The sequence below is a fragment of the Ziziphus jujuba genome, chromosome 3, assembly GCF_031755915.1.
Source record: "Ziziphus jujuba cultivar Dongzao chromosome 3, ASM3175591v1".
In the NCBI taxonomy this organism is placed as follows: domain Eukaryota; kingdom Viridiplantae; phylum Streptophyta; class Magnoliopsida; order Rosales; family Rhamnaceae; genus Ziziphus; species Ziziphus jujuba.
The window spans coordinates 26800205-26811535 of record NC_083381.1 but is presented as its reverse complement, the minus strand read 5'-3'; the positions used below and the strand labels follow the sequence as shown (position 1 = coordinate 26811535).

At 31.8% G+C, this 11331-nt stretch overlaps 3 protein-coding genes across 4 annotated transcripts; 1 reads left to right on the top strand and 2 right to left on the bottom strand.

The window, feature by feature from the left end:
• The first annotated feature begins 541 nt into the window (after window positions 1–541).
• Window positions 542–1442, top strand: LOC107423019 (photosystem I reaction center subunit II, chloroplastic). The gene has a single exon (XM_016032528.4). It carries the CDS (start codon window positions 645–647, stop codon window positions 1287–1289), a length of 645 nt encoding a protein of 214 aa, XP_015888014.1. The 5' UTR covers window positions 542–644; the 3' UTR covers window positions 1290–1442.
• A 1228-nt stretch (window positions 1443–2670) lies between these two features.
• Window positions 2671–4558, bottom strand: LOC107423199 (uncharacterized protein C24B11.05). 2 transcript variants are annotated; one of them, XM_016032726.4, is made up of 8 exons: window positions 4350–4558; window positions 4189–4257; window positions 3998–4095; window positions 3865–3902; window positions 3645–3732; window positions 3340–3549; window positions 3169–3234; window positions 2671–3008 (listed from the first exon to the last, which is right to left on the bottom strand). In XM_016032726.4, exons 1-8 carry the CDS (start codon window positions 4408–4410, stop codon window positions 2835–2837), a joined length of 804 nt encoding a protein of 267 aa, XP_015888212.2. In that variant the 5' UTR covers window positions 4411–4558; the 3' UTR covers window positions 2671–2834. The 2 variants fall into 2 exon arrangements, with proteins under 2 accessions (XP_015888212.2, XP_015888213.2); XM_016032727.4 differs by having other exon boundaries at window positions 4189–4254; window positions 4350–4557.
• Window positions 4559–7602: 3044 nt separating this feature from the next.
• LOC107423202 (thermospermine synthase ACAULIS5) lies at window positions 7603–11123 on the bottom strand. The gene is made up of 10 exons (XM_048477864.2): window positions 10962–11123; window positions 10016–10082; window positions 9804–9898; window positions 9549–9651; window positions 8865–8953; window positions 8614–8770; window positions 8447–8522; window positions 8255–8313; window positions 7996–8132; window positions 7603–7903 (listed from the first exon to the last, which is right to left on the bottom strand). The coding sequence occupies exons 1-10, from the start codon at window positions 11093–11095 to the stop codon at window positions 7816–7818; spliced, it is 1005 nt and encodes a 334-aa protein (XP_048333821.2). The 5' UTR covers window positions 11096–11123; the 3' UTR covers window positions 7603–7815.
• Between the last annotated feature and the right edge of the window lie 208 nt (window positions 11124–11331).

The window sequence follows — 11331 nt, the reverse complement described above, 5'->3', positions numbered from 1 at the left end:
CATATAAATGGGGACACAATATTTCAACTCCTATGCTTAAAACTGAAATTGGTTTTATATTGAAATATATGTATATATGTTTATTTTAAATAGATTCTCAAAAATGATTAAAGAGAAAACCCTGATATTACTAGAATAAACATGGTAATGCTTTTCTATTCAATTGTAAAAATACCATGTAAAAAAAATAAAAAATAAAATAAACAATAGTTATTAGTAAAAAACCCAACTTGTAATAAAAATAAACTTGTTATGCTTGGCTAATGCAAATTTCTCACCTCAAAATAATGACACTTTCCAAACACTTAAGAGAACAGAGTATATTTTTTATTTATTTATTTTTATTTTCCTAAAATATATAACATCTAAAAATAACATGTTGACCAGAAAACAGACGCGCAGAGAAGAAGTGAGAAAAAAGCAGAACAAGAGGTATGGGTAAGACTTCGTATCAAAATCATACATTCTAATTGGTCCAAGCCATATCACCTTATCCACATCCAAACCCACACCACCCAAACCAAATCCAAAACAAGCTCCCTCCGGAATAACATTCTCAAAATCTTATTGATTTTCCTTCTTAACCACAACCCCAAATACCAGAAAAAAGCCTCTCTGTACCTCCAAAGCTCCAATATTTCTTCATGGCCATGGCAACTCAAGCCACCCTCTTCACTCCAACCACCACTCTCTCAGCCCCAAAAACCGGCAACAATCAAGTCTCAGTCCCATGGAAACAATCAATCTCCTCCACCTTTACCACTCCCAAATCCATCAAATTCTCCACCCAAAGAACACTAAAAGTCTCAGCAGCAGAGGAAAAAACAGTGGCACCGGCAAAGGAAGAAGCTCCGGTGGGTTTCACTCCGCCGGAGTTGGACCCGACAACCCCATCACCGATCTTCGGTGGTAGCACAGGTGGGTTGCTGAGGAAAGCCCAGGTCGAGGAATTCTATGTCATCACATGGGATTCTCCGAAAGAGCAGGTCTTTGAGATGCCCACTGGTGGTGCTGCGATTATGAGACAGGGTCCGAACCTTCTGAAATTGGCTAGGAAAGAGCAGTGTTTGGCTCTTGGTACTAGATTGAGGTCCAAGTACAAGATCAAGTATCAGTTCTACAGGGTTTTCCCAAATGGTGAGGTTCAGTATTTGCATCCGAAAGATGGAGTTTACCCAGAGAAGGTGAACCCTGGACGTCAAGGTGTTGGACAGAATTACAGGTCCATTGGGAAGAACATTAACCCAATCGAGGTTAAGTTCACTGGAAAACAAGTTTATGATTTGTAAGTTTGGGGGATCAGCTAAATTTGGTGTTTAAATTTGTAATATTATATTGTACGTATGGTTATGTGAGAATTGTTTACTTTTGTTGCTTTGTATTTTCGATCGACTTTTCAAATTCTTCATGATCATCAGGAAACATGAAAATTTGATTTTCAATCGTTTGTGTTATTTTATTAATGCTTAACAAGTGATTAACTTTAGCTAGGCTTTGTATGGATTTAAATTTTTAATGAGGTTTGAACTTCAATTCCAATTAATCAACTAGAACTTTGTACACCTTAATATAATTGTCATTTTTGTGCTTCATTTAAAGGGGGGTTTCTTTTGGTCTATCCAATTCTGGATGACTTCACTATGATAGTTCTCGCATTTAAATTTCTACATTTTTATACACTATTTACTTGTCAATTCATGCATATATGAGTTCAATTGTAAAACTTCAAATGAGCGATTTCATTTTTATTTGCGCATTTAATATAGAGCATGATGTGAATATCTTTATATAGTTGTAATCAATCAATTAAATGATCTTTGATATTACAAATAGCATTTTTCTTATAAATAGCAATCCAAACTTTTTACTTAATCATTGGATTGTATCACTAACAATTATTTAAAAATATGAAATCTTTCTTTGCATAAGAAAATAGTAAAGGTCGAATTTAGAAATACAATTTTATATCATGCCAATTTTATTTCCCTTTATTTTAGGTATGATAAATACAACAACATGACACATGGTACTCAAACTTGTATATATATTTTTAATCATGTCCATACCTCATCTTCAAAAACTATTTTCTTTTCCTCTATGACACCTCATGTTCATGCCAATTAATCAATTCAACTTGCAAAACAATAATGATACCTAATGTCCCAAAAAAAATAATAATAACAATGATACCTAATGACTAGACAGGATCATAATCCCTTGATAATATTTTATATCTAATTAAACAGAGGATAAGCTTTTGTGCCAAAGAACATGCAATAACCTCATCAAAATCAAGCATATAAAAAATCCCTTATCGTTAAACACGACACTTTGCGTAATATTATAGAATACACACTCCAGAATGCATCATTAATTGTGCATTTCAAAGTTGCTTTCACATTGATCGGATAAAGAGGGCAAGCAATTTCTATCTGCTATCCTTTTAGGACAGCACCAAAGTCCAAAGCGAACTCGAATAAAAAATAATATACTAAAGCATAACAATGCCAATACAAAAACATTATTTAGAAAATTAATTTATATATATATATAGATGCTGTCACAACTAGATGTGAAACATCTCGAATTGACCAACATACTCATTTGTTTATTATTCTTCATTTTTTTTTTCTTTTTATATTTATGAAATGATGAAAGCAGTTACAATACTTTTGTTGGGTCGGTCTGCTTTGGAATATTTATTAATCAGTAGATTTTACAAAAGTACACTTCGGAATTAGGATAATATGCACAATCCATTTTCATATACATGTTACATATATGAACACACTATGCAATATAGACATATCATGATTGATCAAGATTTTTCTCAATCAAGCTCCAACGGCAGTGGTTGAGAGAATGGAATCAATCTCACTCCTGGTTCGGCTGATCCTTTGATCACCACCGTCCGATTTGCTTACCCATATCTCTGGTATTACTTGTGCCAAATTGTTGATCGTCTCTAATACATAGTCTGCTTCTTTGCTTTTTGCTGCTTTACCAACCTGAAAATCATATCATATTGAACAATCAACAACTAAAATCCCCCAAAAAGCGATAATATGACGTGTTGAGCTATCTACTAATGCCACGTGGTAAGATTTCAGAATAGAAAAACAAAACCATCAAATCAAATTAATTAATATAAACAACGATGAAAATTACCAAAACAGTTCGAAGACCCACGGCTTTGCCAGCAGCGATGTTACGGACACTGTCGTCGAGAAACAGCTGCGAAAGTAAAATGAAAAAGTGTTTTTAATTATATCTAAAAAATACGTTAAAATACAATAATAATAATAATAATAATAATAAAACTGGTCTCTTACGACATACCGTTCGTCGAGGATCCACGTCGGCAACAGCCACAGCAATTTTCATAGCATCCATGGATGGCTTAAGAACGACAGGAAACTCATCTGGACGACTTGATTTCGATAGGTTTGGATTCATCGTCTCGAAGCATATGATTTCGTCGAAACAGTCACTTAATCCAAGCCGATCCAAAACTTTAACCGCGTGATTCCTATCCGAGTTTGTGAAAATCTGAAAACAAATTAAAAAAAAAAAAAAGAATTATGTCCAAGATTTTTCCATTAATTTATTTTTCCATTAAATTTTTATTTTTGGATAATGCTTACAATTTTCCTCTGGGTGATGCTAAGAAGCAGGTTTCGGAGTTGTGAGTCCGCTTTGATTTGGTCGTACGGCAATCTTCCGTGCACGAAACTGAAAATTCAAATTAAAAAAAAAAAAAAAGTCAATTCGACGTCTAGGAAGATCCTATTAGAAGCAAAGTCTAAATTAAATATGAATTAAAAAAAAAAAGAATTAATATACGTGGAATGACGATTTGCTAACCTGTGATAATCGTCGGCATCGATGTCGTATCCTAATGCCTGAACAAAAATTTTAGAAATTATTTGAGACAAAAATTCTAACAAACTTTTTCAATGCAAATCATAGAGAGAAAGGTCAAATTAATTTTAATTACTCGCAAACCAGCAAGCGTGCTTCCATAGGTCTTGAAAAGCTCAACTCGCAGAAATGAAGCTTTGCTCTCTGAAAATCCACATTTCTCAACAAGAAAATCTGCAAATTTTAAAAAAACCACAATTAAACAACAACCAAAAATTTAAAATTGAATTGCTTTTGAAAAACAGTTTTGAAAATTTTTTTAAAAACCTTCTATGTTTTTCTTGCAAGCTGAAGCTACTCCGGTACTGGCAGGGTACAAAGTATCATCCAAATCTGCTTCAAAGACGAAAGCTAAACTGATTAGCAAACTGATACAGAAATTCGATGATCAAATTTTTACAAGAGAAAAATCTAGCGGCTCTAATTACCGAAAACGATGTTGTCGAAAGGAGACTTTGAATTGAGGATTAATTTACTGCAAGAATCCATGGCTTAAGGAGAGAAAAAACAAAAAAGAAAAAGCGACCAAAAGATTGAATGCTAAAAGGCAAAGAGAGAGCTCAACGAAAATGGAGGTTTTTTCTCTGATCAAAATGGAACAAAAGCAAAACAGAGGGCTCTGAGAACGACGAGAATTTGGGTATTTATAGGCACGAAAAGATAGACTGAAAACGAGTAGAGATAAAGATGTTGCTGACTCACCACCTTATATTTTAATTTGGTACAGAGTAATTGGGTCCCACACGGATAACCCCAAATGCTGATTGACTGAAGTACCCTTCAACCGTGGCGTGGGAAAAATGCAAAGCTTTTATTTGACTGGTCCACGTGGGGAATAGGTCGCTTGGAATTCGGTATTTTAGCTTGAGCATTTACGTGAAAATACCAATAATATCGCAGCTTTGGATTTTATTTTATTTATTTATTATTTGTTTTCAAATGCTTGTGACACCAGCTTAAAATTACAGCATTCGAATATTGTGGAAGTTAATAAATACTAGATGTTAAAGTTATGCATAAATTAATACTAGACTGATTAAGCAACAAAATAAATAATTGGTTAGAGTTTGTCGCCATGAGTGTCATGTTCTTAAAGATATGGTTCTTAAATTTGTTTGTATTATAATTAATAATCTTTTTATGAATTAAAAGGGAAAAATGAATAATTCCAAATATCCAAATACATATGCTTAATCATAATTCAATGGTTTGGAAATAATTATACAGGTTTTATTTCAAAGAATGAGAAAAACACGAGGACACCAAATATATGTAGTGAAAGGGCTTTAGAGTAAATTTGTATTAAAGTGTTATGAGCTCGCAGTAGGTAAGAAACTTCTACATTTTAGGACATGTGAAAAGCGTGGTGTGTAACATTTATTTTTGTTTGGTAAAGCATGTTGTTACATTTATTTTAATATTAATGAAGCATCAAAACTTAGACTAGTGTTATTCATGCACTTCATATAGCTCATCATCATCCTTTTGTTCATTTTAAAAATCTAGTATCCAAATTTCCACGTGAATTGTGATGCATGCTTTTTCAGGAAATGTTTTTTTTTTTACTTTTTAGCTAGAAAAAAGTTATTTTGGGTAGTAAAATCTGTTTCTTAAATTTTATTTACTAAATTAAGACGCGCAATTACTATAATGAGAATCTGCCTTGAATTATAAAGTCAATTTTAGAAAGGACATCTTTGATATTTGAATTTACAATTAAAATAACAATAATCTTACACATACTAGCTTGTTTATTAATTTTACTAAAATGTCAAACTAAAAAAATAATGTTTAATTGGGTTGCATTGATTTCACTTAAATATATATATATATACATGGACTTTATTGATTTATGAATTAACTATTTTACTTGTAAAATTATATTAGCTTTTAACAAAAACAATTTGATACTTGGAGAAATATTTATAAAATAAGATTTATTCACCAAAAAAAAAAAAAAACTTATAGAATAATATTTTATTACTACCAAAAGTACACTCTTAAAGTAAAACTTGTTCATGAAATTTGAAAAAGGAATGGATGATTTTTTATTTTATTTTATTTTATTTTTTTAAGATCTGATAAAATGTACTAATAGGATACTAAAATAAAAGCTATGCTATTGGAAATCCAGAATCACGTGAATTTACACTTATACCAAAACAAAAAGGAAAGGAGCAAAAGCAAAGAAAGGTTAAATAAAAATAAATTCCCACATAGAACCCGACTTTTTATTATTTAATTTATGAGGGACTGACAATCACAAATATTTTTTTTTTTTTTTTTTTTGAAAAATCACGATCACAAAATTGATATCTGATTTTGACACCCTGCGATTGATAGATGGCGATGGGTTTTTGTGGCACCCACCATGAGGCCATGCATCGTCAACCACTCTATCTTAACTTAATTATTAGGGCCATGATGATGTCTGTTATAACTTATATTTTTTGTTAAAAAAATAAAAAATAAAAATAATAATATTGCCCAACCTTGTGTTTCTGATTGATAATTGGTGTAGTAAAAAAGGAAGAATAGCATATGTCCTAGCCAACAAATGCAACCAAAGAACATGCTTCTTTGTCATCAACAACTCAAAACTCTCAAATCTATTCCTTATTTTTATTAAAATGTGTTTTTATTTCAATTTTGTTTCATTATTTTATTTAATTATTTTTGCTTCTTTATTACGGGTTTCGTTCATGCATCACAGGGATGAACGATGAACATTCCTAGAAATGAATTTGGAGTCTTATGATGAGAATCGTGATTAGCCCAGAAACACTTTTCTTGCCTAATGCAATTACTCTAGGCCCAAAAGTATCAAGGACATGGACAATCGTATAGCCCAGTATAAAGAAGCATTTTATTCTTTACCGTTTAATCGACGAAGTTCATTTTTCGATTAATTCAAGCACCAGAGAGTTCTAATAATCCAGTGTAAACCCAACAATATTGGAACATGTATGTAAAAGAACAAGATTCGGCGGATCAAGGATTCTCTGCAGAATATAAACAACTTTTTCAGTTTGTGCTTCATCCAATAAATTTTAAATGGTTTTCATTTTTCCAAGTGCTCTAAGCAATATTGTAATGATGTTAACACATCGTGTGGTTCAGCAAGGATCTTGAGAATACTGACTGCTAGGTCCCACTATCTTATTATGTTCAACCTGCTTCTCATTTGGGACAAAAATGTAATCAACTACTAGCCGTTGTCTTTTAATTAAGCCTATATGCATTTGATCCTGACTTGACTAATCTATTGGATTAAGCTTTCTTTAACTCTCTGCAATGCTCATCTTTTCTGTTCCATATATATTACTTAATTATTGCATTTGGTGGATTCCAGTTCATTTATTTGCAAGCAAGAAACTTCATATATATATACATATATATATATATATATATATATATATAATAAAAATGGACCACCAATTTTAATAATGTCAAAGGTCTGAACCTTGAAAGTTTTCATTTTCTTTCTGTTCATGTATCAAAGCTCTATGTGCCTCAAAATTATCAAGGCCTTGGGTAATTAATTAAGCACTACAGCTTATATATATATATATATATATATATGTGTGTGTGTGTGTGTGTGTGATTGAGTCCTAGTAAGGTATTTTTGTTAATATATAAATATATTTATGTATATTTCATTAACATTTCAACAGAGAAACATAGACAAGTTAAAAGACCATCCATTACCATTTTATAGTAACTTTCAAGTTAACTAAGCCAGCAAAAGAGAGAGGAAAAAAAGAAAAAAAGAAAAAAAAAGGGGGGAAAACAATAAAGACAAATAGGGAGAAGGGAAAAGAGCCAAGATTTTATTCCACTTGGACTCTATATTCTCTATGCTTAGGAGCCCTCTATTAGTGTCTATTATTATTTTCAAACTTGATTTTGTTGATAGGCACTTCCATGGCCATAGATGAACCTTGCTGTTCCCTCTGTGTATACATGAGTCTCATTGTCAAGCCTGCCAATACCACCATCTCTTATGAATAAACATTGCTTGAACTTTAAGGTAAAAGAAAAAATAAATCATACATAAAACGGAATCATGCTTACGATTTTCGAACAGCTTTGCTCAAAGTAGAAGCTGATGAAAATGTTTTGCCATCAAGATATCTATTCTCTCCTTTAATCCTCTGCTTGATTTTGATATCTAACTCTTCAGCACTAAGCAGAAAAGGCGTATCTGAAGCCTGTTTGATTTCAATGTAAATTATTTTCGCAAGCTTAGCCAATTTAGCCAATTTACATTCCATGATCTATTTATATATTTAATTTTCTTATGTGTCAAGTAATTGATTTCAAGGAATATTACCATGATCCATCCCCAAGTATCAGCATAGGAAGGAACATGAGCTGAATAAGGCACAACATCTGCACATAAAAAGAAACCAAAAAAAATAAAATAAAAAAATAATAATAATAATTTAAAAAAAAAAAAATCAACCATTTTGGAGCATGTTTTTATAACAAAACAAGAATTTTTCTTAGCCAAGCCTTTACTTACATTTGAAAACCTGTCTTAAAGTATTGTAAATGCAAGAGAACACTTCTGTGTGGCTAAAAATGCCAGCAGGGCCTGCCTATATAAATTTATAAGATATGTGGTTAATTAATTGCATATTTTCAGATTCTGCATCCATGTGGCTAATTAATTAGTAATTTGAGACAAACCTGAGTGACAAAAATACCATTCTGTTTCAGTTTAGGTTTGACAATAAACTCGTAGAAGGATTTGGTGTAGAGTTTATAACATGGACCTCCTTCTATTGGGTCAGCAAGGTCACCAATAATAACATCATATTGCTCTTCTCTATGTTCTAGCTCAGCCCTGCAATTCACAACCATAACTTTTAACAAAAATATCATTACCAAAACGGTGGCTAAAAACAAACAATGAAATGTAGATTGCGAATTTACGAAACCTTGCATCGTTGATGATGAGCTCGAGTCTTGGATCACAGAAAGCTTCTCTGTTTACTACCAAGTATGATTTGCAGAAATCCACAACCTCCTGCACCATATGTTAATTTAGCATTTAATGCATGATTTCCATATTTTGTTGCTAAAACTGTTTTGCATCATCATCATCTATATCTTCCCTTTGACTATGCAGTTTGCTGTTTATGATAAATGTTTTCTTGGTACAACTTGATGTTTGTTATATTCAAAATTATTTGCTTTTAAGAAATTTCTTTCTTTCGGTGCCTTCCTAATCCTGTTGTTAAGCTGTCTTTTTCTGACTATAAGATAAAGACAGCTATAAGAAACTGAAAAGGATAAAAATGAATGTCTTTTTCATATTACTAGATCATGGAAGAAACTATAACTACAAGAGACAAGAAGAAGATTTCACTTTCTCTAGAAAAGAAAGTTCTTTTTTCCTTTTGCCTTTTCCGGAAAGTTAGCTAGCCATCCTATCGGTGGATCACATAAATCTACTCAGTATTCACCAACCCCCACCAACCAAAAAAAAAAAAAAAAAAAAAAAAAAAACACTTAAACCTACTCAGTCTAAACTGAAAGAAAATCTATAACTATAAATTAGAAACCATAAGTTATAGGAAACCAACATTGCATATGATATTTATATAAATAGAGCTTTTTACCTCATCAATGTCACACATGACAACCTTCTCCACAGCCTTATATCTGAGTAGTTCTCTTGCAGTGGAACCTTCACCCCCTCCCATGATGAAAATGTTTTTCGGACTATAATAGAATATACTAAGTATTTAGGAGCATTCCTTATATATGATTCACACAAAAAAAAGAAAAAAAAAAAAAAAAAGAAAAGAAAGAAGAAATATAGAAAGAATTAGAAATCTTAAACAAATGAAAGTAAGTAAAAGAATTGAAACTACTTGGGATGATGAAGAAGTGCTGGATGGACAAGAGATTCATGGTAGATGAATTCATCTGTTTCTGCACTCTGAAGCTTTCCATCAATCACTAGAGCCTGAAGATTATGTAAGATTAAATGCTTCTCAAACTTGTAAGAAGTTAACAAACAAAAATAAATATGATTTTTTTTCTTTTTTAGTTTTTTAGTAAACAATAATTATTGTAGTAAAACCTTTCCGAAGGGCTTCGTGTCCAACAATGCAATGTCTTGGTACTGTGAATGCCCTGTATGCAGTATACTTCACAAAAGAGAAAAAAATAAAAAAATAAAAAAAAAAAAGAGAAGAAGAAGAAGAAGAGAGAAAAATTAGAAAGATGAATTACTTAGACAGGATGATATGAGGAATTACATATATATTCTGTGTTTTCTGTTTTTGGTTTTGTTTTTTTATTTTATTTTTTGAAGAAAAAACTAGTCCGTGGAACATCATAATTGCAGATGTTGGTGATAACAACTAAATAGTGATACCCTCAACATCAAACATAAAAGGAGCCAATAGAATAATTCATGGCCGCAAAACCAAAAGTAGTTCTGTCTATTATTTCTTGGTGTTTTAAAGAAATGTTCAACCACCAAAAAAAATATATATATATATATATATATAAAAAAATCAAATGAAAAAGGAAAAATGGCCGCAAAACAAAAGGTAAACGAACTAAAATAAAATGGATGGTTCACAGCAGCAGACAGCTAGGACCTCATTCGCTATTCTGGTCTCAAACGATACGTAAAAACTATTCTTCTGCTTTTTTACATGTCAATCCTAATGAATTTTTTTTTTCTTTTTTCCCGCAAACCGTCATAGAAATTCTTACTATGAAATAGAAAACCAAATAATACCAGAAATATGGCCATGTTAAAAAGATTTAAAAACAGAGAAAACAGAGTGAGAGGAAATGACAACTTGAAGACAAGTCAGATAAAGGGAACAAATAGGCATGGAAAAGTTGTAAAACTAGAGAAAATATAGAAGATAAAAGAAGCTGGAAAAGCAAAGAAGAGGTAAACAAAATGTCGATGAAAAATCATTTATAATTTTAATTTTAGTAAGGAAAATGAGATAGGATTTTTGGTTTTACCAAAATGCAAGACAGAAAAATGTTTATTGAAGTAATACCCATTGAGAGCAAAGCACCATCTCAAATTCTCCTCAATTTCTTCCTCATACCAACAACTCTTTCTGTAACCATTTAGAGAATACCCTTTCCCATTCACTCCATTAATTCCATTAGAGCAAGAAATATCAGCCATTTATTTTCCTATAATCCAAACTCACTTAGAAACAGAGAGAAGACAGAGAGAGGAAGCAAAGAGAGAGAGAGAGAGAGAGAAAGAGAGTAAGCAGAGAGAGTGAGAGAGAGAGTGAGAGAGAGAGTGATGTGGAATTAAGAAGGCAAAGTGAAGAATATAAGAAGGGAGGGAAAGTGGAAGTTGTCGAAAAAGAGTATTATTAGTTTGAGAGTGAAAAGTTGCCAAACAGATCATAT

Coding starts and splice junctions, on each gene's coding strand:
- LOC107423019 (XM_016032528.4), top strand. CDS start 645: ATGGCCATGGCAACTCAAGCCACCCTCTTCACTCCAACCACCACTCTC.
- LOC107423199 (XM_016032726.4), bottom strand. CDS start 4,410: ATGGATTCTTGCAGTAAATTAATCCTCAATTCAAAGTCTCCTTTCGAC. Junction 4,258..4,349: donor TTTCGACAACATCGTTTTCG/GTAATTAGAGCC, acceptor TCGTCTTTGAAG/CAGATTTGGATGATACTTTG. Junction 3,009..3,168: donor TGGGTCTTCGAACTGTTTTG/GTAATTTTCATC, acceptor TATGATTTTCAG/GTTGGTAAAGCAGCAAAAAG.
- LOC107423202 (XM_048477864.2), bottom strand. CDS start 11,095: ATGGCTGATATTTCTTGCTCTAATGGAATTAATGGAGTGAATGGGAAA. Junction 8,771..8,864: donor CTCATCATCAACGATGCAAG/GTTTCGTAAATT, acceptor TGTGAATTGCAG/GGCTGAGCTAGAACATAGAG. Junction 7,904..7,995: donor AGCAAAGCTGTTCGAAAATC/GTAAGCATGATT, acceptor TGGTATTGGCAG/GCTTGACAATGAGACTCATG.